General features: G+C 26.8%; 1 protein-coding gene across 1 annotated transcript in view; it reads right to left on the bottom strand.

The window, feature by feature from the left end:
* The window catches only part of LOC107065360 (uncharacterized), a 183347-nt gene that overhangs the window by 31945 nt on the left and 124819 nt on the right, over positions 1–26583 (bottom strand). Inside the window, exons 2-3 of the mRNA XM_015318978.2 lie at positions 25440–25732; positions 16013–16221 (exon numbers count right to left, since the gene is read on the bottom strand). Of these exons, the coding sequence (XP_015174464.1) occupies positions 16013–16221; positions 25440–25731 (501 nt within the window). The 5' untranslated portion in view covers position 25732. The remainder of the gene's footprint in view (positions 1–16012; positions 16222–25439; positions 25733–26583) is intronic.

Here is a 26583-nt window from a genome sequence, read left to right on the forward strand (position 1 = left end):
TCTGAGACACCCTGTATAAACAATTTCTAATGGATTTTCTGTAAATTTCAATTTAATTTTATACTTTAAAAGATTCTTATACTTAAAGTTAAATTTCATTACTCTTAATGAATCTTCACAAACGATAGCTTATCGACATGCTTTTCATTTACTTTTCTAAAGATACGTATTTTTATTGAATACAGACATACCAAAAAAAGTGAGATGCGAACAAAAAAGGCAGACCAATTATGAAAGAAAAAAGTTACAAACAACCATCTTTGTGACGATTTCAATGTCAATGAAATTTCTCTTGACCTTTAGAAACAAAACGACTTTTAAGGTCAAAGATGTGATAAAAGACGACGAAAAAAGAGATAAAAAGCGATCCCTTAAGGCTATCGCTTGGTAAAGTTCTTTTTATTATCGAGAGCAGATTAGAAAGGTTGAATCAAGTACAGTCATTCGCAAAAATATCTTAGCAACACTATAATTTTGAGTATTATGTAATATACAATAAACAGAAAAAAAACGCTTGCTTTTTTATGTTGAATAAAATTCTGTAGTTATTAAGAAAAATAATGTAAATAATTTTTATTTTCTACCAATAATTATTTCAACAATTAAAGAAATTATTAATAATTCAAAAGTTATAAATATTCGGAAACTAATATAATTTTAAGTATTGTGTTCTATTTATTAAATTAATATATAATGAACCAGAAAGGGTTTTACAGTTTCCATTTAACAAAAAAAATTGAACATTTTAATTCTTTTTACAATTAACTGTTTAAATAATCAAAGTAATGGGAAATTAAAGTTTATTAAAAAGTAACCTAAAATATAAAATATATAATAGCAATAAATGTATTTCAGAAAATTTTAATTTGCGGAGTATGAAACAGATAATATTTGTAAAAACAATATTGACAAAAAGTTAAGAACGTATATAAAAAATAAAAGTATTGAAGTTTGATTAGTGTTTTTAGAACTTCATACGGAATTGTTCATTAAAACAGGAATACAACTTTTTATATTCAGCAATTAATTGTTTTCCATTGAAATAAAGAAAATATTATTTCGTAAAACTGCTAATATTTATTGAGAATTTATTGAGCACTATTTTTAAGTGTATTTTTCTCGAAAACAAAGCCCTATATGTTTTTGTTGTTAATAGAAAAAAATACAATCAATTCTCAGCGAAAATTATAAGTAATTTATGCTGACGTGATACATTAACATGAGTAACAAGAGATGTTACAATGATAAATGTAAACATACATAATTCTATTAGCATAATAAGATAATTAATTATATGAAAAAAATTTTACTCTGCATTTTCGCTTTTATTTTTCATGTAGAATTCTATCCCCCTGTTAGTTGGTATCACCAATTATTTAGAAAACATGTTAGATTAATATTATTTCTGTCGACTTGATTAGTACTTTTATTAATAATTAGCAAATATTTTGTGGTTGAAAAAAAATAAAAAGTAATAAAATTAATTTAAATTTCACAGTTCGAATTAAAATTAAAAATTTTATTATTTACACATTTTTTATTTTTTGTATATTAAGTTATAATTAATATATAGAGTGAATCAAAATTAACCAAACAACTAAATATTTTTGTTTGAATTAAAATCACAAAATATTAAAATGGTTTCGAAAAAGGCACATGGTCATTGTAACATCGTGTTTTCTAATATCATTTTTTTAGATGTTTTTTACGTCATTAACAATTTTTCTTAACAAATAAAAATCATAAAGTAAGATTTAGTTAGCAAGCTGGTAATAATTTGGATTTATTACATTAAACACCTAAAGAAAATGACATTAAAACACATAATGTTATGAAAACCATGTTCGTTCTTTGAAATCATTTTGATTTTGATGAATTTGTAATTTTAAATTCAAGAAATATATTCAAATATACAGTAAATTCTGACTCACCCTGTATAAATTACAATATAATTTGCCAATGTCTTAATATTTTTGTGACCGACTGTATATTTAGAAAAAAAGGGAGATCGAAATCGTATAAAATTAATTTTATTAGAGCTGTAATCGATGAAAGAACACCCATTATATTTTTCGATAAGAAACATTTAACGTAAAAGATGAAGGAAATAAAAAAGAAAAAGAATAACTATAATTATCCTAAGTAATTATAGTAATTACGAAAATAGAAGGATGAGATAGTAAAAACTATTTTTATTTCAGTTTAAATGATAAATTATCATATGCAAGTATAAAAAAACAACATATAAGAAATTTTTTTCAAAGAGGAATTGTTATATGGAACATAATTTTGTTTATATTAAAAAAAATCATTATATTAATAGCTCGTAAAATTAACGTTCGTATAGAGAAGGGGATTATTTAAACAAGAAAATATTTATATCGAAGAAATATTAACGATTTTTTTTTTAGAATATACCGAATGAAAGGAAAAAATATTTCGATATTTAGTATAAAAGAAATACGTTGAGTAATGATCCCAATTCGTGGAGAATCTAGGAAATTAGAACTCACGGGAAAGTTTGAATTTCATGGTTTAATAGCGATGCAATGCGAGATTAAACCGAAACGATCGAATACGAAATAAAAAAGTTGGAAGGTAATGAAAAAAAAATAAAAAATAAAAAGAAAACAGCACAAAGATACCAAAGTGTAGGAAAAAACTGTAGAGTGATTAGGAATGTTATACCTAGCGATATCAGTATACAGGGTGGTAAAAAAAACAGGGTATAATATTTTATGTGCTTATAATACTTATCATAATAATAGCAAAAAATAATTATTTAACCTTGATCTTAATATAAACACTTTCGATATAAATTAATTTTTTTTTTATTTATAAGCGTTTGATATGATAAACGAGTCTCTTGGCAACATATTGAAAATATACAGAAGAATTTACTAATTCAAAAAATTATACTATTTCAAAGAATATTTACAAGTGTATCTCAATCCATGATATATACCATTGATATAAGAAATGCGTTTAAATGCAAGAAAAAAGACTAGAATATTTATTACGTGTACATATTATGTTAACGTTTATAAAGTAATCTTTTATGATTTCAGTAATAGATAATCTTGTTAATAATCTTATAATAATATATCTTGTTTATTTTCATAATAAACCTATTTTGACAACCCCTTGACTTAATGTATGTATCTCTAAACCAATTCTTTTGTTTAGATTCAATATGTTGCCAAATAATTCGTTAACTAAAAATGTAACGTTCTTAAATAATATAAATTAATTCACATAGGAACAATTGATTATAAAATTCATGCTGATAAGATATTTTTTATTTATTTTCAAATGTACTATAAGCCACTGAAGTACTCAAAATATTTGACCCATATTTTTATTACCCTTTATAAGTAAATGCAAAGTCCGCTAAAAAATGTATGAAAACTTTATTCGTGGCTAAAAAGCATCAAGAAATAACAACTAAAACCATGGTAAAAAATAATAAATAATAATATACATTATCTATTATTACTGCATCAACAGTTACGAGCTTATTTAAATGAAAATTTGCAACGATACTGACTGGGATGAAGAAGTGCAGTTGAGTTAAATTCCTCGCACGTTCTCTTGATTTACCACCTTTAGACTTTTACCTATGGGAGATTCTATGAGATGACGCGTATTGCAGAAAACCATCTACACTCTGGCAGCCCTTTGAGATTAAATTGAAAATGTATGTGTAGCAATCCCACTGGACACTTTGGCCAACATTGTTCAAAGAGTAGTTCACCTTACACATAAATGTCTGGAAGCTAATGGCAACCACTTTGAAAATTTCTTGTAACCGTAAAAGTTAAAGTTAACTTCTAGCAAATGTTAGATAATTATATTTTTTAATCGAAGATAAAAAAAAGGAAAAAAATAAATAATCACTAATTTTAAATATTTGAATTAAATATTTATTTCTTTTTAAAAAATTGGATTATTTGACTATTTAAACTAAGTTAATGCTTAATTTATTGTTCATAAATAGATACGATAAATCATTCAATATTTTTTAAATATTTCTATATATATAATTTTGTCTATAATTAATGTTAAATTAATTATTTAAATTATTTAAACTTTCAAATTGGGATCGTAATTTTGTGTACAGTGAAAATTGTACATAAAATGCATATTATTGATACTCGTTCTTACGATAATGTTCCGGTTTGGCAATGAAAACGAAATGCGATCATCGTGCACGTTTCATTTGCTCGAAACGACATCAAAATTCTTCGCAAAACATATTTTCTCTTACTGTCTCCAATTACCATTATTGCAGATATGGACAAATGTAAATATGCTTGTTTTTCTTCAAAGTTTTTGGCAGAAGAAGAACTTTTAAGAAGAAAACTTTAGAAGATTTTTGAGAAAGTCGGTTTGAAGAATTATTGATTCCGAAACATTAAATATCAATAAAAAACTTTGAAAATATATTCTATTGAATTGAATTAGGAATATTTGACATTGGAATCACTAATAATTAATTTATATACATAATATACATGTAAATACACAAATATATATTTATTAATAAATAATTTAATGTAAGAAAAATAAATATTTTTCTAATAATTATTTATTATTTCCATTAACTATTGTTTTAGAATAAATAACTTATTATTTCAAAATAAATGCATATTATTAAACATATTTATACCAAAAATAAAAAATGTTAAAACGAGAAATAAATAATATACTCCAATATTTTGTAAATCTCAGAACTAGTTATTACTTTGATTTTTCTTCCATTATTTATTAATTATGTATATCAATTTTAGAAGTTTTTCATGTTTTTTAAATAAAGACTATACTGCAATGTAGTATATTGATATTTCTTTTTTACTGCACATATATAGGAAATAGAAAAAATTACTTTTGTAATAACGCTGAGGTCGGAATATTATCGTTATTCATTTTATTTCTGCCATGCCAATTAAAATAGTAAAATACAATACGTTATTGATAAAATATGTTATTCAAGAAAAGTAAATCACTAAATTCAAATATTTCTTCAATCTGTATTGATCCAAATATAATTGATTGTTCCAGAATAAAAGGAATACTATTGCAAATTATCATATTGTTATAGATTTTTATAAGATTTGTATTCTATTATATTATTATTTTTAAAGAAGCAAAAAAATAAGAAAATAATTTAAATTCATTTTAGTTTAATCTAACATTTTGACAACTTTTCCATAATTCTAGTGCTAAATATCAAATATTATTTAATATAAGTGATTGATTACTAAAAAAATAATATAGAGAAAGTATTTTTTTTCAGTCTAAAAACAAGATAACGTAAAAATGTCATCGATAAGAACGAAAACAAAGGGTGACAGTAGCATGGATCTCTTGTTTCATAGATACTCTTTGTTCTTTTTTCATGAAAACGCGATGTGCAGAAGATATTTTTTGAAAGTTGACACGATATGTTTACAGGATTTATGTTCCAGTCGGCGCCGATAAACTACACATGACCAAATGGAATAACCAAACGAATTGGAAAGAATCTCCGTTCCGAAAGAACCCTGCACCGAATTTGGCTTTAACCTTTTCATCTCATTCATCATTTTTCTTTTCTCCCATTTCTCTTATACAATTACACTATTTTACCACTTTTGTTCTCACAATCATAACATGCCTTCACGAATTTATAACAAATACTGATCTACAATAACTAGGTCAGTGAATTTTTAAAATGTCTTCGTTAAAAAAAAACTATTATAATATTTACTGATTATACAGAGTATTTTGTTTTTAATACATCAGAATATTTTATGATTAAGAGAAAAAACTACTTATTCTCTTTACTCCAAAATATGGTTTACATTTATAAAAAATATTGAAGGTTACAAATAAGTTGAAACATTTAGTAATCAATTAGCTTTTGTTTTTACTCTTCTCCTTTTTACTGGTTTGAATTATTTGTTCTACGTTACTTTCTCACATACAACAAATTTTTCTAAAGAAATCGTCATTTTATTGCCTCATTATTGTATTCAATGTATCATACATCTATGTATAAACTTGTATGTTCACGTACCAATCTTTGCTTGAATTAAATGTTGATACAAGAACTAGTTTTTGTAACATGACCAGACTGTTGAAGAGTAATCAAGTAACCATAACTTGTAACTGACAGTTATCAAAAAATAACGGATGATAGTAAGTAAGCATTTGTTTTTGATTAGGAAATGTTTTTGATTAGATTAGAAAAATATAATATTTTTTTAAAATAAAATAATACATCCACTGTTTTTATGAAATGGCAAATTTTAATGAAAGTAGTATTGGATTGCAAAGAAGAAGTACAAAATCCAAGCAATTAATTAATAATAAGCGTAATAGTGTATCGCAAAAGTTATTACAATTGCAGAAAGGTCAAAAGTTGGAGAAGGGGGCTATTAATGAGGTTTCAGCAGATTTTGAAATAAATCTTTTTATTATGACTAAAATATAAAAAAATCAATTAGGACAATTGTTCATTAACAATTATATTCTCGAAGTAGTAGAAATATTTAAAGACAGAGTTATAAATGTTTTATTTTAAAAATTAGAAGAAATCTATCAAAATGATAATTAACTGGTTACTTGTTTGATTTTACATGGAAATCTTGATGATATTTAACAATTTGAGATAGTTTATTACTATACAACATTTTTTTATAACCTTTTTATAACGTTAGAAGAAAAATATTATTATTATAAATGTGTGATTAAATTTTCTAAATCTTTATTTCTGCATAGAAACGTTGGTGACATTAAATTAAGTAAGATAGATTATGTTCGCTATTAGTGATTATATTTTTTAATCATTATTATATAACAGTGTCTTCTCATGAAGAATCAAACAAGAACCCAGTTTATAATTTTGATATCTTTGCAATAAATTCCTAATGAAATATTAAAGACTCGATAATTTTTCATTTTTCCAATATTTTTTAATCATAGAATGCATTGAAACAGTCTATATATGTATATAGACTGTTATACATACACTGTTATATGTGTACACATGACTGTTATATGTGTGTATATAATGTAAATAAAAATATGCCCAACCATATATATTTATACTTATTATTAAATGCATAACTCTCTCTATATTAGTTTTACTTTGGAAGATAAAATAAATATTTAAATGTTAAAATTTAATTTTATAATATAACTTTATTTTGTTATTTCTATTCTAAATTATTCTACTTACTAGATTTAATTTTTATGGACAAATCTTGATATGTGCTGTATGTGAGAAGCTTGTAAATTACACGAGTTAGTTCACAAGGAGCTTCCAAGAACCGACCAAGCGATATATTGCTCAACCATTGACCATTACACACACTCTCAATGTCTCTAAATAGTATCTGAGTGAATAGAAATCAGTTACTACGGTTACTGCTACGTAATTGTATGGCTTGTATGACTGCAGGCAAGACGAAGAACCATTCCAAGTGCATTTGATTTGACTTACAATTAGAGAAGTTAGAATTCTATTTAATAATATACTTTGATAATAGGAATGAAGATTCAATTATTTATATTTATTTGTTTATAATCATTGTGTATTTTAATATTTTTATTACTAGATTATTTCCGTAAATACTTTGATGAAATACTTATTATTTATACCGATATTTCAATGTAATTATTAAATATTAATATATCTTTTTTGTTTGTTACAATCTTATAAAGAAATGCAATATTGTGATTGGATATAGGTAAGTTTAAATTTGGATAAAATTTTATAAAATTATTTTACAAAATATGTATTTTTCGTTAACCCTTATCTTTGTGTTATATTCCAATAATTAAAAAATGCTTGCTTTTATTCGGTTAATAAATTACTCAGCTCGTGAGTACTGTCTAGGCGTTTACAAATCCGAATAAACAAGACGATCACCCTACCGGTAGACCTTTATGGTAGCGAAACATGGTCACTTACATTACAGGACGAAAAGAAATTTAGAGTTTTTGAAATTAAAGTTCTTCGTAAAATCTTCGGTGTAAAATGCGATGAAGAAACGGGTGAATGGAGAAAACTTAGTAACGTAGAAATACACCGACTGTACAACAAACAGGACATCATTAACGTTGTAAAATCACGCCGATTAAGATGGACAGGTCACGGGGCGCGCATAGGGGAGGATCGAACGGTGCAAAAAATACTGGTCGGTATACCGAACGGGAAAAGACCACTGGGTAGACCGAGACGTAGATGAGAGGACATTATCAGGAGGGATCTTAAGAAAATAGACTACGAAGACTGCGAATGGAGGGGTTGCGTCAGGAACGAGCACAATGGCGGAATTTAGTATTTGCTCAATGAACTTTCGAGAGTTCCTAACACCAATTAACTCCTTGCACTATTTTCACGAGTCTGACTCGTGATGAAAATTGTAGGTCAGACTTGAATGTCACGAGTCTGACTCGTAATCGATTGTTTTGGACCAAACATAAATATCACAAGTCATACTTGTGCTCTTAATCTCGGCAAAGTATGAATGTTTGAGTGAGATCTTATCTCTATTCTTTTCTTCTTTATATGCATGGGTCTTTTATATTTTGTTTCCCAATGTAGTTTTGTGATACTTAAAATGCATTTTTGTAGTCCAAATAACATTTGAAAACTAAAGTTTTAACACTCGGGCTTCGCGCATCGTTTCTTTTCGCAGCCATTTGGGTGCATGGTTTAGGCACGACTTGTTCCGAATTTCAGTGTAGTGCAAGAGGTTAATAATAATAATAATAATAATAATAATAATAATAATAATAATAATAATAATAATAATAATAATAATAATAATAATAATAATAATAGTAATAATAATAATAATATCACATATATGGGATCAGAAAGTTTTCTTTTAAAAATGAAACTTTGATTGATTTTATTTATTCGTACGTTTCATTTCCGACGTTAGTAACTTATCACTCAAGTGGCTCTTAGAAGACCATTGATTTTCTAAATGAAAGACGACTAAATCCTTGTCATAGGAAGCCAAACAACGTTAGGCTATTTATTGGAGTCCGTTGTTTGGATTCTTGTTCATATATGTAGTTTCAATAGAAGGAACAATCGACAAATAAGTTTAGTTCATTGTACTCAAAAGTCGAAAATATTTCGAAAATGTTTACAAACGATATATTTATTATATTTTTTGTGTGTCATTATTATATCTTGTATCGGTTTTTTTTTTTTAAATAAGTATAATAATCTTACATATTTGCTAAGTATTTTGAATTGGTGATATAAACGAACGAGTGATGGTTCGAAATAAAAAACTAAGTCAAACATGTTCAATAAAATATTTTCATAAATATACATATACATATATATATAAATTTCTGTTTCTGAGAAAAATAAATTTGAAAATTCGTCAAATACGCGTACACTTGATTGACAAGACAAGTTGTTTTTGCAACACCAAATTTTATACAGTTGTTGAGCTCATTTAGAAAATTTTGATCTTACATACATACATATATACAATATTTAAGTGATATAAATGACACGATAGACAAATTTGGTTAACATTTAGAACAATACAAAATTAAAAGTAAAAATTATTATGATCGAAAATTAGTTGAACAAGAACTAAAAATTGAAGATGAAGTCTTTATATCGATAATTAAAGTGGGTAAATTTAGAAACGTTTATAACAATTGGAACGAAAATGGAACAACCATCTCAATTCTCTCAAGAGGCTTCAAGAGACTCATCTCCACCACTCAAATGATTCCGACACGTCACAGATACGCCCACCTAGACATGTTCACTGGTGTTATCATCAACCCCGGAACGAGCGGAGCATGAATCAGAACACTTAACACCTGTGTCTCCCCACCCATATCTCAGACCGTCCAATTAGCCATCCAATTGGAAATTGTTGAGTATTGCTCCTCTCTCGTATGGTGCAATGTAATTTCATAAACTAGTTCTACAATTGCATACAATTTTTTTTTTTAAATCGGAGACTATAAATTCTCCAATTTTTGCTGTCTTCGTGAATTTACAAGTCTAAAAACTAATCAGGTGATGGTTAAGTAGACTTCCCTCCGATTTTTTTCAAATTTTGTACACTTGTAGTAGTCCATGAGAATAATCATTGTGTCTTTAAACTAGGCGTATATACTCAGTCGTTTGTTATAAAACGCGATTTAAAATTTCATATAATATGCGAATTTCTTTAGCTGTAGTAGTATAGTAATCATAATAGCTCGACAGTGAAAAGTATGTTTTTCTTTTTGAAGTAAAAACCATTTTAGAATCGAGGTGATTTGGAAATCGTGAAACGGAAATACGTCATAAAAAAGAGACAAACTTATATGTAGGAGAGTTTTCAGAGTAGAAGAATAAACATAGATAAACGGGTAGGCGACGAAACAATAAAGGACAAAGGAACCGACAGTCAAAATAAAAAAAGACGGTGTGTGGTCTGTTCTTTATAAGTTGTGTGTGTAAGTCTGTGTGAGTGTGAGTTTAAAAGGTTCTCGAACGATATCGATGCTTTGTTTATTGCATCGAACCGGACGTTTGGAAAATTCGGGAACGATGCGGATGGATATAAAGGGACCAGGATTGAGTCAAAGGGCAGATAGGTAGTTAGTGATCAGTCGTAGTTAGTCGCAATTGTATTAGAAGTCGTCATCGGTCGTTATAAGTTATCATCAGTCGTTATTCAGTTGTTATGTATGTAACCTCGCACCTCTAACCCAAACCAAAAATTACTACATATATACATCTATAAGATTTAGCCTGCGAGAGAATGAAATAGAAGACAGTCATTTGTTTCTTATTATCTCGGTATATCTCTCTTTATGCGGTGCTTCGTACCCCCACTCCCCACTCTTGTCTACTAATTGTAAGCGTGTACAATTTGTGCTTGTGTACGCTTGCATATGTCGTATATAGTATGTATATATTTACATTGCTTTGCCTACTACTTGATCTGGTCAAAGCGTTCCAAGTGTGTAGGTGTGTACATGTCCAAGCATTCAACGCGTGTGCTGTACGCATTTTGAGAGTTTCACGTATGTGTTGTACGTTTGTATGACGAGTTGGTATTTATTCTTTTTTTTTCTTTTCTTTATGTAAGCGATAATATTCCTGTCTTTAGTTATTTAGAAAATATCCAAGTGTTTTTATTATCAACTCTTTAATCTTCAAATCGTTTCTAGGAACGTCTGTTGCTAAGCTCGCCTGTTAGCATTTTGTTTTACATTGTTAGGGGTTAACGAAGAAATAATATATTCATGTGTTTCTTATTATTTGGGTATCCCCACTTTTCAAAACGTTGCTAAGCACACCTTGATCAGTCTTTTAGCAAAGAAAATCGTCCTATTCTTTCACTGAACGCCTACGAAGATACATTTTAGACAACCAGCGAAGAATTTCCAAAAAAAAGTGACAAAGAATAGACAGAAACGGAGAAAAAAGGCTAAGTACCATTATTCTTTACATTTATCATTAACAAGGTTTTGTCGTTGTATTTGTAAATAGGCGATGGTAAGGTAAGCCACGTGTCCAATCTTTGGTTGAACGCCAGTAATTTTTATTTCTAATATATCAACTAGGGTTTGTTAGGCCACGAAGCTTTTTTTTGAAGACGCAACAATGTATTATTATGTTTTCTATTGGTTTGATCATGTGTTTTATTTCTTATTTGAATTAATCCCTATTTCACTTCATTATAGTCTATCACTTTCACCAGAAGATTTTACTTTTGATAAATCTGCGCAAAATACAAAGTATGCGGAAAACTAATACCGAACAATTTCATGAAGATCAGCAGAAAATCAAAAATAAAATGGTTAAAAATAGTTTCGTTAACTTAATTCGTTAATTTCGTTAACGCTGAAAGGCGCTAATAAATGCGAAAAGTAATATTTCAAATGCGTGTAATAATGTGTCCCCGGAACAAAATAGTGAAAACGATCATCGTAAATAATTAATAATTAAGAATCTTATAATCGATATATTTCGTTCTTAATCCTTACTGCTCATATATCATATGAATAATCTCCATACAATTATCTTACCCCTAATACTCTGCATTCGTCTCATTTTTCTCGAAGCTTGGTTTTTCGTTTTATTCAAGATATACCTAGTAGCCTCAGAATGTGGCGTCTGAGCGGCGCCTTCCGTCCGTAAAGGGTTAATTTAACATTTTTTGATAATATCTTTTTTTTTGTTTTTAAACGAAGCCACATACTTAACGATTCCTTGTCAACTTTCTAACTATATAAGTGTCAGAACTTTTTGACGGTTCGATCAAAAATTTCCATGATACCATGTTTTCATATGCGACATGCTTTATCGGACTACCGTTGTTTACAACGTCGTAGAAGCTGCGAGGCGAGATTAGTGTATTTAGTATATTCTAATTAACTGTTAACGGCCATACCGTGCAGAAAGCACTAGTTCTCGTTGGCAAACTGCAGAATCTTTTATTCGAGGCACCTATATCCTAAGATCAAAGAAATATGTTATCAGCTTCTAATAAGACCTATAATAACGTATGCCTGCCCTGTATGGATGAACTTTAATGACTCAACTGCTGGAAAGCTTAGATTATTTGAAAGAAAATGTTTATGTGCTTGTTATAATATGTACAGGTCCGCAGACACAGGATATAAAAAATATATCAGCAATGATACACTATATAGAAAAGTCATTATTAATAGAATTGATAATTTTATTATCAAGCTCACTCGAAATTATTTTGCTAATATAAAAAAGATAGATAATAATCTAATAAGATCAATTGTATACCCGAATAGACAATATCATGAAAGATCGTTTGAATCAGGATTTATTCCCCCTGAAGCTTTTATAACAATGGACCAGGATGGATTAATACAAAACCAAAATAATGTACCAATAATATACCACATTTTTAGAAATAAAGCCAATAAAAAAATTACTTATAAAGACAGAATAAGAAATAAACAAGAAGTTAATCTTAGATACTCGACAGCATTACCAAAGAAAGATATTATGGACTTCTCAAGATTATCTAAAAAATATTGGTGGATCAGTAATGAGGATAACTCTATACAAAAATTAAAAAAAAGATATGACTTAGTAATAAGGGATAGGAAGAAGTAATAGACTCAGTTTCTCTAAACCACAAAAGTTGTAATATTAAGCATTAGTATTCTTGTACATACGTAAATAGTAGGTTTTTAAGATTTCTTGTTAAGTGTTCACTATACTGTATAATTATATTTATATTTATCCTTTTTTATTAAATAATTCGTATCTAAAATAAGCTAAATAGTGAGCAAAAGGTAAGATTAAAAAATTAATATAAAGTAACGGTTAGAACAGGTTTTTTGCAGAGGGATAGTTTATTCGTAAACAGGATCTCTGTTTTTTCTCCAAAACTTGGAAACATAAAAGTGATAATCAAAATAATTGACTGATAATTATACTAGTTTTAGTAAAATGTTACTAGAATAATAAATAAAATTAGTTTATTAACGCGTTCACTAGACTAAGTTAATAAATACAGACAGTAAGATTTATGGTATATTTTTGTGATGTATTTTCAAACACCATATATGTAAAAGAAAAAATGTATTTTTATAAAAGAGAAAATAAACATCAATAAAAAAAAAAAAGCACCAGTTCTAGTCCGATCACTAAAGTTAAGCAGCACTGGGCACGATTAGTACTTGGATGGGTGACCGCTTGGGAACACCGTGTGCTGTTAACACTTTTTTTTTTTTATTTCTATGATATTCTTTATGTATATTTAATACGTTCAGTGTGTGTACACCTTACATTGAACTTTTTGTTCAAGTCTCTTGAAATTCTCATTGAAAAACAAAGAATTTTTTATTTATTTATTATGAAGTCAAATATAGGCAAAAAAATATATAATTATGAAAAACTACACATTGTTATCTATTATAACGAAGTAAAATCTTATGTAAGATGTTTCCAATTTAATATCGTCCTACTATACTCCCTTATCTAAAGCTTTATGTAAGATCAATTTTTAAGATGAAAACTTCTTTCAAATCGTTGTGATTTGAAACTCGATGAAACGATGTTAATTTTATAGGGAATATAATTAAAAAATGGGTGCATTTGTGTTATAGGGCGTATGAATTTTGTTTTTGCTAACGTTATAAATTTTTTTTAGAAAATCAACATTATTACTCAAATAATAGAATTAAAAATTATAAATTAAATAATATAAAATAAATAATAAAAATTCATTTTTAATGTGCCTTTTTCGATAAGTATAAAAGTAGACTTTAAAAAAGAGATATCATTACATTGACAATGTTTGTAAATATATTAAGAAGCACAAATATGATCTTCGAAATTTTCAAGAATAAGATAATAAAATCTGTCGAATTTAAACTGTCTATAGTGTACCCTTACATGACAAATTTTCAAACTTATATTATATGAATAAATTTTATTCTATATTTTTTATTTAATTTTTCATGTCGAATCACTCCCTACTAGCAAGTACTATCAATTACATAACATTCTTTATAGTAAGATATTTCATTAGTCTTTCCAATGTACAGCTTTAATAATAATGAATGAATATATAGTAAACTACGATAGAACGCGAATGTTTACAAGCACAAATTCCTATAACACGCTGAAGATATTGCGTTCGACTGTCTTTCTCATATAACGCGAATTCTCCTACAATGTACTACATAATCAAATGTAGGAATTTACTCCAATTAAAAATTAAATTTAATTGAGCGTTGCATCTGATACGTCAAAGAGTAACATGAAGAGAAAGTTATATAATGATCTGAGTGTGATATCGTCTTTCAAAAAACATTAGAAACTTCTCACCGATCTAACACCAAATAGAAACAATATATCTAAATACATTAATGACATAAGTGTTAAATACACGATGTATGTACCAAAGATCCTAAAGTTCAAGGAATATTCAGAAACGGATAGTTTGAATTTAAGACATCTCTGAAAATCAGGTATATTATTGAACTATTGTATAATACTAACTAAACATCAAAAATTTTCTTAAGAGATTACACCACCTTGGTGCTTAAAAAAATAATTTTTATTATACATATATTCATGGTAGTATTAAGAATATATAATTTAAAATAATAACAAATAAAAAGAATTTAAAAAAAGAAAACAGATATGAGCTATTAAGAAGGACTGTGTTTAAAAAATCTTTGTGGATGGTGGACTTATTTTTTCTGTTAGGCATTGTTCGAAAAATAAAAAAAAGATTTTTCTTATTTACGAAGGTAATAGCTAAGACGTGACGTAGAGAAAAATTTAAAAATGTTTTTTTTTTTTGTAGAAATAAGAACTGTTTGAAAAGAAAAACTCTAATTTTTATCGAAATCTTGAATTTAAAAAATTTATAATTATTTAATACGGCACTAAATTAAAAAAATCCTATGTCACGTCTTAGAATATGTATTGTAAATTTTAACAAAATCGGTTAAGTAGATCTTGAGATATCTTATATACCAGTTTGAAAAAAGCAGTTTTGGGAAAAAACGCAAAAGAAAAAATAGTAAGGCGTCAGAGTTCTAAAAATATTATTATCTTACAAAAAAAAAAAAATTATATTAAACGAGAAAAGTTTTTATACAACGCGTAACGTAAACCGTGTTATACGGAAATCCACTGTAATTATTAGAAGACGAATATTAGCCAAGTTAATATTGTAATTTACAGTCTATAAATATAAAAACCTATAATTTTGTAATAAAATACAAATTGTATTTATTTTATTGTTAACTTCTTTGCAGTGAAAAAATTTTATTTGATAGATATAAGAATATATTATTTTAATGTATTAGTAAAATATAATCTTTATAGCAAGTAACATTCTTCAATATAAGTAATATTGTTCAAGATATTAAAAAATTGCAAAATAAGGTTTCAATTACGAGAGATAAAATAAATCCAAAATTGTTAAAAAGAAATATATATTTTATTGTATTAATTTTTTATTAAATAAATGAGAAAACTTACCTGCCCCGATTTAGCGATAGAAGCGTCATATGTAGGCGGTGGTGAAGTCATCGAAGGAATTGTGTAGACAGGTGGTGAACGGTTTTGTGCATTCGTTAGACTACTTCTGGTATCATTTGGCGTCACGTTCGGCGTTTCTGGTATAGTCACGTAGAGAGCCTCGGGTATGGTTTCACGAATTGCTCCATTTAGTATACTCGAATTTGAATCTGCAGAAAATGGTGATTAATTAGAGTAGTCGAACGAAATTAACATTAAACGCACCATGATCAATCAAATAATTGGCTTTAATCATAAAATTAAAATTGTCTACATTTTACAATTGTATATATATTTATTTGTTTATTTATTATATCTAAACATTTTTTATAAAATATTTACTATTATCTAAACATTGAAATAACTACTAAAAGATTGTTAGAAAATGACTTTTCTTCTCTTCGAGACATCTAATTAATGTTTCAAAGAAAGGATCTTATCTACCGGAGATATTATCTGTCGAAAGTTTGTAATTAATTTTGTATATTTAGAAACTTAAAATTCCAACCCCCCCCCCCAATGAATATAAATATTATAATATTTAATGAACGATTATAATAAAATAGATCAAAAGATCATTTCAAACTTGAAATAACTTTATTCGATTACTGATAGTTTTATTAGGAAGATTTTATTATTAATTTAATTAGGAAGATTTCTAATTTATGATTTTTAACTTTATAAATAGAAAAAGCTAAAATAAAAATTTCTTTCCTTACTAAAGAATACTAAAAGATATTTTTCCTCTGTATAAAAATATAGTATACAACTTTTTAAAAACATTAAAGATTAACGAATGAACTAATCAATGTAATAAAAAATAAATAAAAGTAATGTTGTATGGTTAGATGCAATTAACAGTTATAGTAGAATAACGGATGATAGTAGCCAGATATTTGTTTTTGATCAAGTAATCAATTTTTTAAAAGTAAAATATTGTATTTATAATAAAACAAAGTAGAATCCAGTGTTTTTAGGAAATGGGGGATTATAGTGAAAATAGTATTAGCTAGAAGAAAAAGTACAGAATACAAAGTTAACTTTGATTATAATAATTTTTTGTTTTAAGTATTGTAAATATACTATATCACAAATTCGAACACACAATTAATTTAGAAATGTGTACCATTTCGCATAATTAAATATCAATAGATGAAATTTTATGAAGCGGTAGATGTTTAATAAGTGCTAATTTTTAGTACACTGACGAAAAGCAAATTTAGATGCAATCCTGACACAACCATTAATATTCAAACAAAAAATGCAGAAAATATACGTTCCTCAAACAAAAAAATGACTGCTAGGATGTAATTAATTAAAAGTCCTTGGTGACCAAAAATACAGAAATACATCTCTCTCTTTTTCTGGATTATTGTTTATATTTCATTTTAAATTTGTTCTACGAACTATTTACACTTCATATTTCACTACAAGAAAGTAATTTGTCTGACTGAACAGTAATTTGGATTTTTAAAATTCTAATTTTATATTTGCTTCCATTTAAAATTAAGATTAGATAGTCTCTATAATTATTTAAGGTATTGATGCGAGTAATACGGTTTCTAGATTTCAGTGTAAAAACTACGATCAAAATATAGAAACTTATTTCAAATTGTAAAATCATAGTTCAAAGTATAAATTCTATATTACAAATATAGAATTTAAAGTAAAACTTAAAACTTTGTGCAAAAATAGTATTTTTATTAGGGATTTAATTATCGTACGAATTTTGAACTCTTTATTAGGATGTGCAATATCACATACTTATTTAAAGTTTTTAATAATTGTAATTTTCACTTCGAACATTTGATCGACCAACGAGATTTCACACCATTCGGTAATTAATATTAACTAAAAAAGAGTTTAAATTAATTTTCCTCAAATTGAAATTAAACCAAGCGTTCGTGAACTTATCAGACACGAAACAATTAATGATAATAGAATTCATTAAGAATGATAGATAGCACGATTACGAATTAACTTGATTATTAATCGAACACAATTAATAATAATACGATTGAACAATTGTGATTTCTTCAGTGACTATTAGGAAAATAAATAAAATACTTTCGCATATATTTTTATTTATTTATGAAGTTCATTTTTATTCAAAAAAAAACAAAAATGATTACAGGACACAAAAATATAAATGGAAAGTTTTATTATTTATAAAGACTTTCTTTAGCATTCACAAACAGAATAAACATAACTACATATTTTATTTTCTGATAAATCAAAATCTTACGCACAGTGCATCAAAACTTAAATCAAGGAGAATTTTCAAAATATTTTAAATAATAATTTTAACCTCAATGCAGTCAACGTGTTAAAGATGCACCATGTTTAGGTCATCTAAGTCATTCTAGTTGAAGTAAATGACAAAATAAAGGCAGTAGTTGATGCTGATTGTCACAAAACAATATGAAAAGTAATTAAGAATTTGAATTTAATAAAAATAAGACCATTTATGATTATTTCGAACGATTTGTGGATTCTAAATATTAAAAAATCGCCTCATTAAAATCATTTTAAATTATTTATTTATAATCGCCTCATTTAAAATTATTTTCCGAACATTTTAATAATATTTCATTTATTACTTTCATAAAGTAATAAATTTCAATTGACAACGAAAATTACATTGATTGTTAAAACGTAGATAGGAGCAAATTTGTGACAAATTGAATAATAGTCGATTAAAACAATAACAATAAAGAGAATAACGAGTGGTACAAATACACCGTTCAAGTTTCAACATAACAGGGTATTGTTACAATTTGACCAGAATGAAGATTTGTCTCTTCAGTCGTAACAGTTTAATCGATATTTATGACAAGCAATATTACAAATAATATGAAAACACGTGATAATATTACAAACATTTATACTTTTTTACAGTGTACAAAAAAATAAAGGATTAGTATAGACTCGAATGAAAAAATTTAAAGATTTACAATTAAACTTATAATTTATTTAAAAGTAATTTTCAATGTTAACGTAGAATTATTTTAAAAAAATTCGAAATTTTATAAAACGTTTTACGGACCATTAAAAAATAAATTTTTACCTGTCATCCACAAATGAAAAATTTATTGAATTCGATATTGAAAGAAAAAAAAAATTTTTTTTCGAAATGTTTGCTCGAAGAAGACAAAAGAAAAAATATTTAAAACAAATAAATATTTTAGTTGTGAACATAATACGTATAAATATTTTGAAATCGGAAATCAAAATACGAGAGAATCGTCTTAAAATTCAACGGCAAGGGATGAGTTGTAGCACGGTGGAAGTTTCGAAGAACAAAAGAAACGAAGCAACAATGGAATTGGCGAGTCGTAATATGAGAACAATAAAAAGTGTTTTGCATGGTGCCATACAGCCCACGATTTTTAAAATTGAGAAATAAAAGCAGTATAAATGTAAAATATCTATGTAAAACAATAGTTCCGTTTTTATTTTTTTTTTTTTTTTAAGAAAGATTGTAAGAAACAGGTCAGTTAAAGTGGCATGTGTATGTAAATAAACAAGAAAGATATAAAATAATATATTTCAAAGAAAATTAAAGGATTCTTCTCTCTTACAATCAATTACAATTATTATTAACAGTAAGTTTTTTACAAATGACAAAAATTTCAGAATTTTATTCTAAATATTTCTTAAAATAATTAGATGCATTTATTCTCTTAGAACATTTGAAGTTAATAAAACAATATAAGAAAAAGTAAAACTAATATAAATGAAAAAGGATAAACGTTAATATAACAAAATAAAAAGAAAATGCATATGTTTAAATGAGAATATGAGATTTCAAAGAAATTCTGTTTATGAGTTTAAATTAATATGAATAGTGCAAGATTAGATTTGAATTAATTAATATTCGTATTAATTATTTGTGATATGATGTAGGTATTCTGTGAAATTCATTAATGTGTAATAATATATTTGAGTGGTTATAGATAAATAATAATTGTATGAGTAGCGTTCCTGATAAAGTGACTAATGTTTCGTACTTATAAAATTTTATTTGTTTAACGTGATGCTTATATTGACTACCGTTGTGGAATATAAAATGTTAGTAAATGTTTTATTTACAAAGAATTGACATTGTATTAGCATGCGACAAATTAAATAAAATACTTCACTCTTACTTCAAATAAGAAGAATATAAACACTTTGTTAATTGAATACATATATACTTATAACCTTAAAGAAATACACCTAAACATTCCTCTAGAGAATTAACGTCAATATGTGTTATTTAAAAAGTAAGTATGTTTACATTAGGATTGATATTTAATTGCTTGATTAACAACAAAATGATGAAATTCTTGTAAAAAAAATCTATCAACATTTTTTATACAATCTATTTCTATCGCGATTGGCCGAAATGATCGATTTTTGATAAAAATTATATTTTTTGCAATTAAATCAAGATAAATGTTAATTTCTTATTGAACTGAAAAAAATGAAAATTAAATAAATTTATTTTATAAATTTGTATAATTTAATTTAATTAACGTTAAACTCCCCTACCAATCTTTTATGTATACTTATTTCTATTGAGATTGTGTCAAAACGATCGATTATTATAAAAAGTTATATTTGTCACAAGTGAACGTAGATAATAGTCAATTTGATACTATATTAAATAATAAATCAAATAACTTTAACAAAATATCGACTAAAATTTATTTTTTTCTTCCATTTCAACTCAAATATTTTCCTCTTTATTATTCCCGCGGGAGAACTTGTCATAATTTTTTCCTCTGTTATCTTCACTTTTAAAAAGTTCCTGTTAATCGAAATTCGAATGCTCTTCGTATATATTATTTATTTTGCCTACTAACGTAATATTTTCTGAATTATTTCATATTTAATTCTTTTGCAGGATAAATATTCGCTACAGAATAATAAGTTAAATTCAAAATACAAAATATGAAAGAAAAATTTTTAGAGAGTTTTTTACTGTTATCCTACCTCTTATAATTATAAAATTATACTTTGATACTAAGTTCTATGGTATGCTTATACTTTTTTAATGAAAGATGGAGGATATCCCTTAAACAATCTAATAAAAAAGACTCATTTCATTTTCAGTTGATCATGCCATATTTAGATAACATTTTTCTTTCACTGATTTTTAAAGTTTAGGAGAAAATATATGACAAAAGATGAAATAGACTACATGTGTTTTTCGTTTAAAATAATTAACAGTCGGACTAAATAATTAAAAGTTTATTCTATATACAAATATGTTAAAACATCAGTAAAGATAAATAACAATATGATAACGTTATATGCAAAAATTATATGAAAAAGTTTAAAAACGTTCAATTTGATCGATTTAATAAGTTTAGTGTTAATATAAATATCACTAAAAGAATAAGAACATTTTTTTAAGGTTAAAAAAGTTAGCATTTACTTATTAATTTAAAGACTGTACAAAATAGTAAGATATAAGATAAGATAAATTGTAAGATAATTAAGAATATAAATATTGTCAAGTAGATTAAATAAACGGAGATGATAATGATATTATTCGATCCTAAGAATAACAAGATCTATAATAGAGTTCAAATATAATCGGAAGAAATTTAAAACAATTATACAATTTAATAATATCGTATAAGACTAAAGATTATTGCAAAGAGAGATAATAAATTGTTAAGCATATTCAAACGCTTTCAAATGTTCTTAATTAATATTGTTAATGGAGATAATAGGATTAGCATCATACCAGTAGAAGACAATTAAATTAATTGAGGAAGAATATTAATCCGATTATTAATGAAGCTTATTAACAATCTAGAGTTATATCCATGTCAAAAAAAACAACCGATAATTTAATAAGACTAAAGCTAGAACCTACTGTTATAAGATTCGTGTTGAAGCTTACAACAGTAATAATCTAGGTTTAAACTCATATCAGACCAAATAATCGATAATGCTGTAAAATTAATACGAAAATTCTATGTTGTTAGATTAGTGTTAGATCGAACATCATTATTTCAATTAATTATTAAACTCAACATGTGCAGGATTCCCTCTTTCTAACCAGTTTTCCGAAAGGATATCTGATGAACAGAAACTTGGAATTCCGATAATGTTAATGATAGATTCTTTATGGAAGGAAACTTCTCTTCTGGGAAGTGCATTATATTATTATAAATGAAATACAAAAATATTAACCCTTTGACTGCTGCGCGCTCACGAACTAATCCATTAATACGAACGGCGCGATTTTCGCATGTCAGTTGCTGCGACTGTTTTTCTATTGACAGCTAACCAAAGCAGATAATTATGGCAAATAAAAAAAAATAGGAATTAAAAAAATTTTTTGTAAGTAATTTAGTTGCTATGTTACATATCAATAAATTCCATGTAAAATTAATCTGTAAAATAGCAATAAAGATGTAATAGTAAAAAAATACAGAGGACGTATATTTAGGCCTTTCGAGTATATTGATGGATTTGTGAGAGCGTATTTATACGCCTTTCGAGTATATTGATGGATTTGTGAGAGCGTATATATACGCCTTTAGCAGTCAAAGGGTAATGCAGTAAAATATGTTTGCTGTTTGACTACTAGACGCTGACTTCCTTTTTAGGTTTTTTTTCTTTATTCGGTTTTTGTCTCACCGTGAAACACTCAATTGCTATTCGACTGTTTACATTATTAAGCTGCTGATCCACTCTAGCTGGTATCTAATATTCTTGCACTTTCTGTCCCATATATTTTCAAGATTTATCTTATCCGTTTTTTCACACACCATACATTGTTAACCAAAACATATTATTTTTTTTATATTAGAATATGAAGTAGTAGTAGTATTAATAATAGGAGTAATAAAAGTTTTATTAGCTGGTAGTAGTAGTAACAGTAGTAGTTTAGTATGAGTTTTATTAATATTTATCGTAGTAAAAGTATTGGTAAGAGTTTTACCTACTAATAGGTAATAAAGGTACTACTAATCGTAGTAATAGTAATATTAACAATAGTAGTAATATTTGTTGTTATTGTACTAGAAGCAGTGTTTGTATGTGTGTGTGCGCGCGTATTTAAGAATAAATAAAATTAAAATAACTAAGAAATAAACAACTTACCAAAAGTGAACATTATATAATATATATAATAACAAGATAGATATTTAAATTGTTTATGATGCTCAGTAAAATTCACGTATGATTGAATAAGATGTAACTCACTAGCTATAATATACGGGATTAATACTCCTAATAATTTATAAAGCTTAAAAGAAAGTATTGCTTTTATTTATGTAATAATATTTCACATTTTCTAGACGTTTTTATCTCTACGTATAAGCCTGTTAACCCAAAATTGTCTTAAATATTTAGTAAATGTTTCGGATAGCTTAACGGTGGTTAAATTTATGAGAAAAAGGAATTGAGATTATTAGGTTTTTCTTTCATATTTGAATACACTTTTTTTGCTTGCAATGCACATTTTTCTATATTTTTTTTTATTTCTATTTTTATTTATATTTATGTATAAAGGTCCAATTACACTTATGATGTAATATGTAATAAATATAGGGTTTTTTGTCTAATCTTATAATATAACAGTAATTTTGAACTTTTATAAATTTTCTGAATTTAGATTTTCTGAATTAGATAGATTTCTGAATTAGACTAGAATTAGAATAGATTTCAAATGTGATGTTTTGCCACTATAATTGATTCGGTTCGCACATAGTAACAACCGCTAAGGTAAATTCGGATTTTTTTGACGATGTTCTGGCGCTTATGGTTTACGCAGGAATTTCTACGTTTTCCAACATCTTCGTTTTCAGGCATCGGTTACTTCACTGTAATTGTTTTTTTTCATGATATGTTTAATCATGATTTTCACGCTAATCCCCCCTTTTCGTTCCCACGCGAAAGAATCAATCATCTATCATTATGTTTGTGTTGCATTTTTGGTTAACACGTGATCGATTTATCGAAATCGAAGGAACAGAAGGGTGCCCTTTATATGCCAAGTTAATTTTTCGTGAAAGAATGTTGAAAATAAAATGAGGCAATTAAAAAAGAAAAATAAATTCGAAATAGAATTATCGTAGCGGAACGTCACACTACGCATCATAAGTCAAATTTTAATACGTACACTTTGCAAAATATTCAATTATTTTTCGTAAGGGTTTAAAAAAAAAAAAATAAAGAAAAAACAAAGAAATTTTAGATTTCAAAAATAAGTAATTGAACAAACTCAATTAATTGTTTATAATTAGTTGGATAGATCATTTTGTAAATTACTGCAAATTTTCTCAAATTGTGAAATTAAATTATATATATCTACCCTTATTTAATTTCTCTACATTAATTTTCGGACGATGTTCACGCGCACTATATGTTATGCTGACGCGAATCCGTTTTAAACTAACATACAGTTTTTAAGTTGCAATTATACGCGCGTTCTGTACGGAAAGTCTCCCAACGGTATATTAATACGGTGTGAGTGGTTTTGTAGTATACTAAAGGCAATTCTTTAGTCAACAATGATTTATTAATTTGAGTCTTGGCGATTATGTTACAATTGTTTAATGTGGACTGTATACAAAATGTATAACGATGAAGAGTATTTCGGACAGACAGTGAGTTCTTACGTGATTTCACATGCTTTTATAACTAAATTAGGTACACCCCTTTGGAGAGGGAAGGAGATTATTAATCTTATTGACCAATAGCATGAGAATCCACCCCATAGTCCACCGATGGGTACAGCCCATGATTTTTGGTAGTGAAAACAATGCATAAAAAAACGTAATCGAGAATATTGGAATGTTATTTCCTTTTATGGTATCGTACGTGCTTAGATATGAATCAGAAACCTTCAAAGGGCCCGACACTACATAAAGGGTTTTCATCGCACCATATGTTTCTTTGATCTTTGAGATGGTTTGGGATTTTATGGCCCTTTAGAATTTCTTAAAATTTAGGTAAACAATACCTTATACCTGTTGCCTGTCGTATTTTATGATATTTTATTTCATAGGCTTATTGCAGGATCTGTTTCACAGAAATTGAATATTATGAAAAATAACAAATATAAAGTTTATCGTCTATAAGGAATTTGTGGTATTGGACAGACGACATTTTGATTTTACGGTAACTGCCGAAAACCATTATTTTCTCACAAATAAAAAGTCACAAATGGAATTAAAATGATGAAAATTGTATAATAATACACTTTGGTAACCATTGTCTTGCAATTTTTTTCTTATTATGTTTATCGTGTATAATTTAAACATTATTTCGTCACAGTCTAATTTGTATCCAATTGTTTTAAAGTACGATAACGTGACAGAGTAATTTGAATTAAAGATTATATTTAATAAGTTGTTTTAACATGATTAAATGCTATACTTACCAATGTATGTGTAATAAGATTCAACCCGTTCAGCGCTTCGAGTCCTTCTCGTTTGATTTAAACGTCTTTCTTGTTTGTTACTCTTCGTCATCGGTTTTGAGTGATCGCTCGCAGAACTACTGCTTCCAGTTTCAGAATTTCTATGTTTTGATCCACGACCATCGTTTTGTTTTTTCGAGTTTCGACCATCAGATTTGCCGTGCCTCCATATGGGTAACGGGACTGGTACTTTTCTTCTAGATACATCTACGGCTATACCGCAACCGCACACTGCTGCATTTTCTTTAGACATTCTGCAACAATATAAAAAAAAAAAGAAAAATTATCTCAATTATGTGTATTTTTTTTCTATTAATAGAGAAAAATACAATCAATTCTCATCCGAAAGCTATAAGTAATTTTTGCTGACGTGATATATTGACATAAGTTGTTAAAAATAATGTTACTAAAAGGTAAGTGTAAACGAATATTACTGTTACAGTATAATAATATTATTATTTAGGAAAATTTTATTCCTAGGTAGAAAGGATAGAACCTTTTTAGTTTACGTATTAAATTAGAGTTTTTCAGAAAATTATTTGCTAGAGGATTCAGATAATTTACTAAATGATTTTTTTAACGTTCGCTGAAGTTTGAATGTTTCTTTTATTATAGAAATTTCTAAATATTTATAGATTCTTTCATTAGTTACGTACCAGGGGGGCATTGCAAATGTTTATCATATGTATAAATTAGAATAAAAAATATATAGTGTGTCCCCTTTAAAATCATACACCGTTATGTGTTTACCGGATGTTTACTTGAAAATTATTGATATGCAGTCAAACTTTACGCTACGAATAACTTGGTTTACAAGTGTTTTGCAAGACGAGCAAAAAATTTGGATTTAATAAATGAATGATCTTTTGCAATATGATCAGTATGAATACGCTTGTTGTCTGCTGAATGTATTCGTAATAAGTAAAGTGTAGATTAACATGTTTAATTTTCTTTTATTATAATATTTTGTATTTCATATCATTTTTATATAAATAAATTATTATCCTATTTTCTTCCTTATTATTTTTTATTATGTTTTTTTTAGGACAAAATTCGCTTTGATATATGGGTACTTTGGATTAAAAGCACATTTCTGGAACGAATT

The sequence above is a fragment of the Polistes dominula genome, unplaced genomic scaffold (assembly GCF_049000335.1).
Source record: "Polistes dominula isolate Pdom_NZ unplaced genomic scaffold, Pdom_raw_medaka contig_21, whole genome shotgun sequence".
Lineage (NCBI taxonomy): Eukaryota > Metazoa > Arthropoda > Insecta > Hymenoptera > Vespidae > Polistes > Polistes dominula.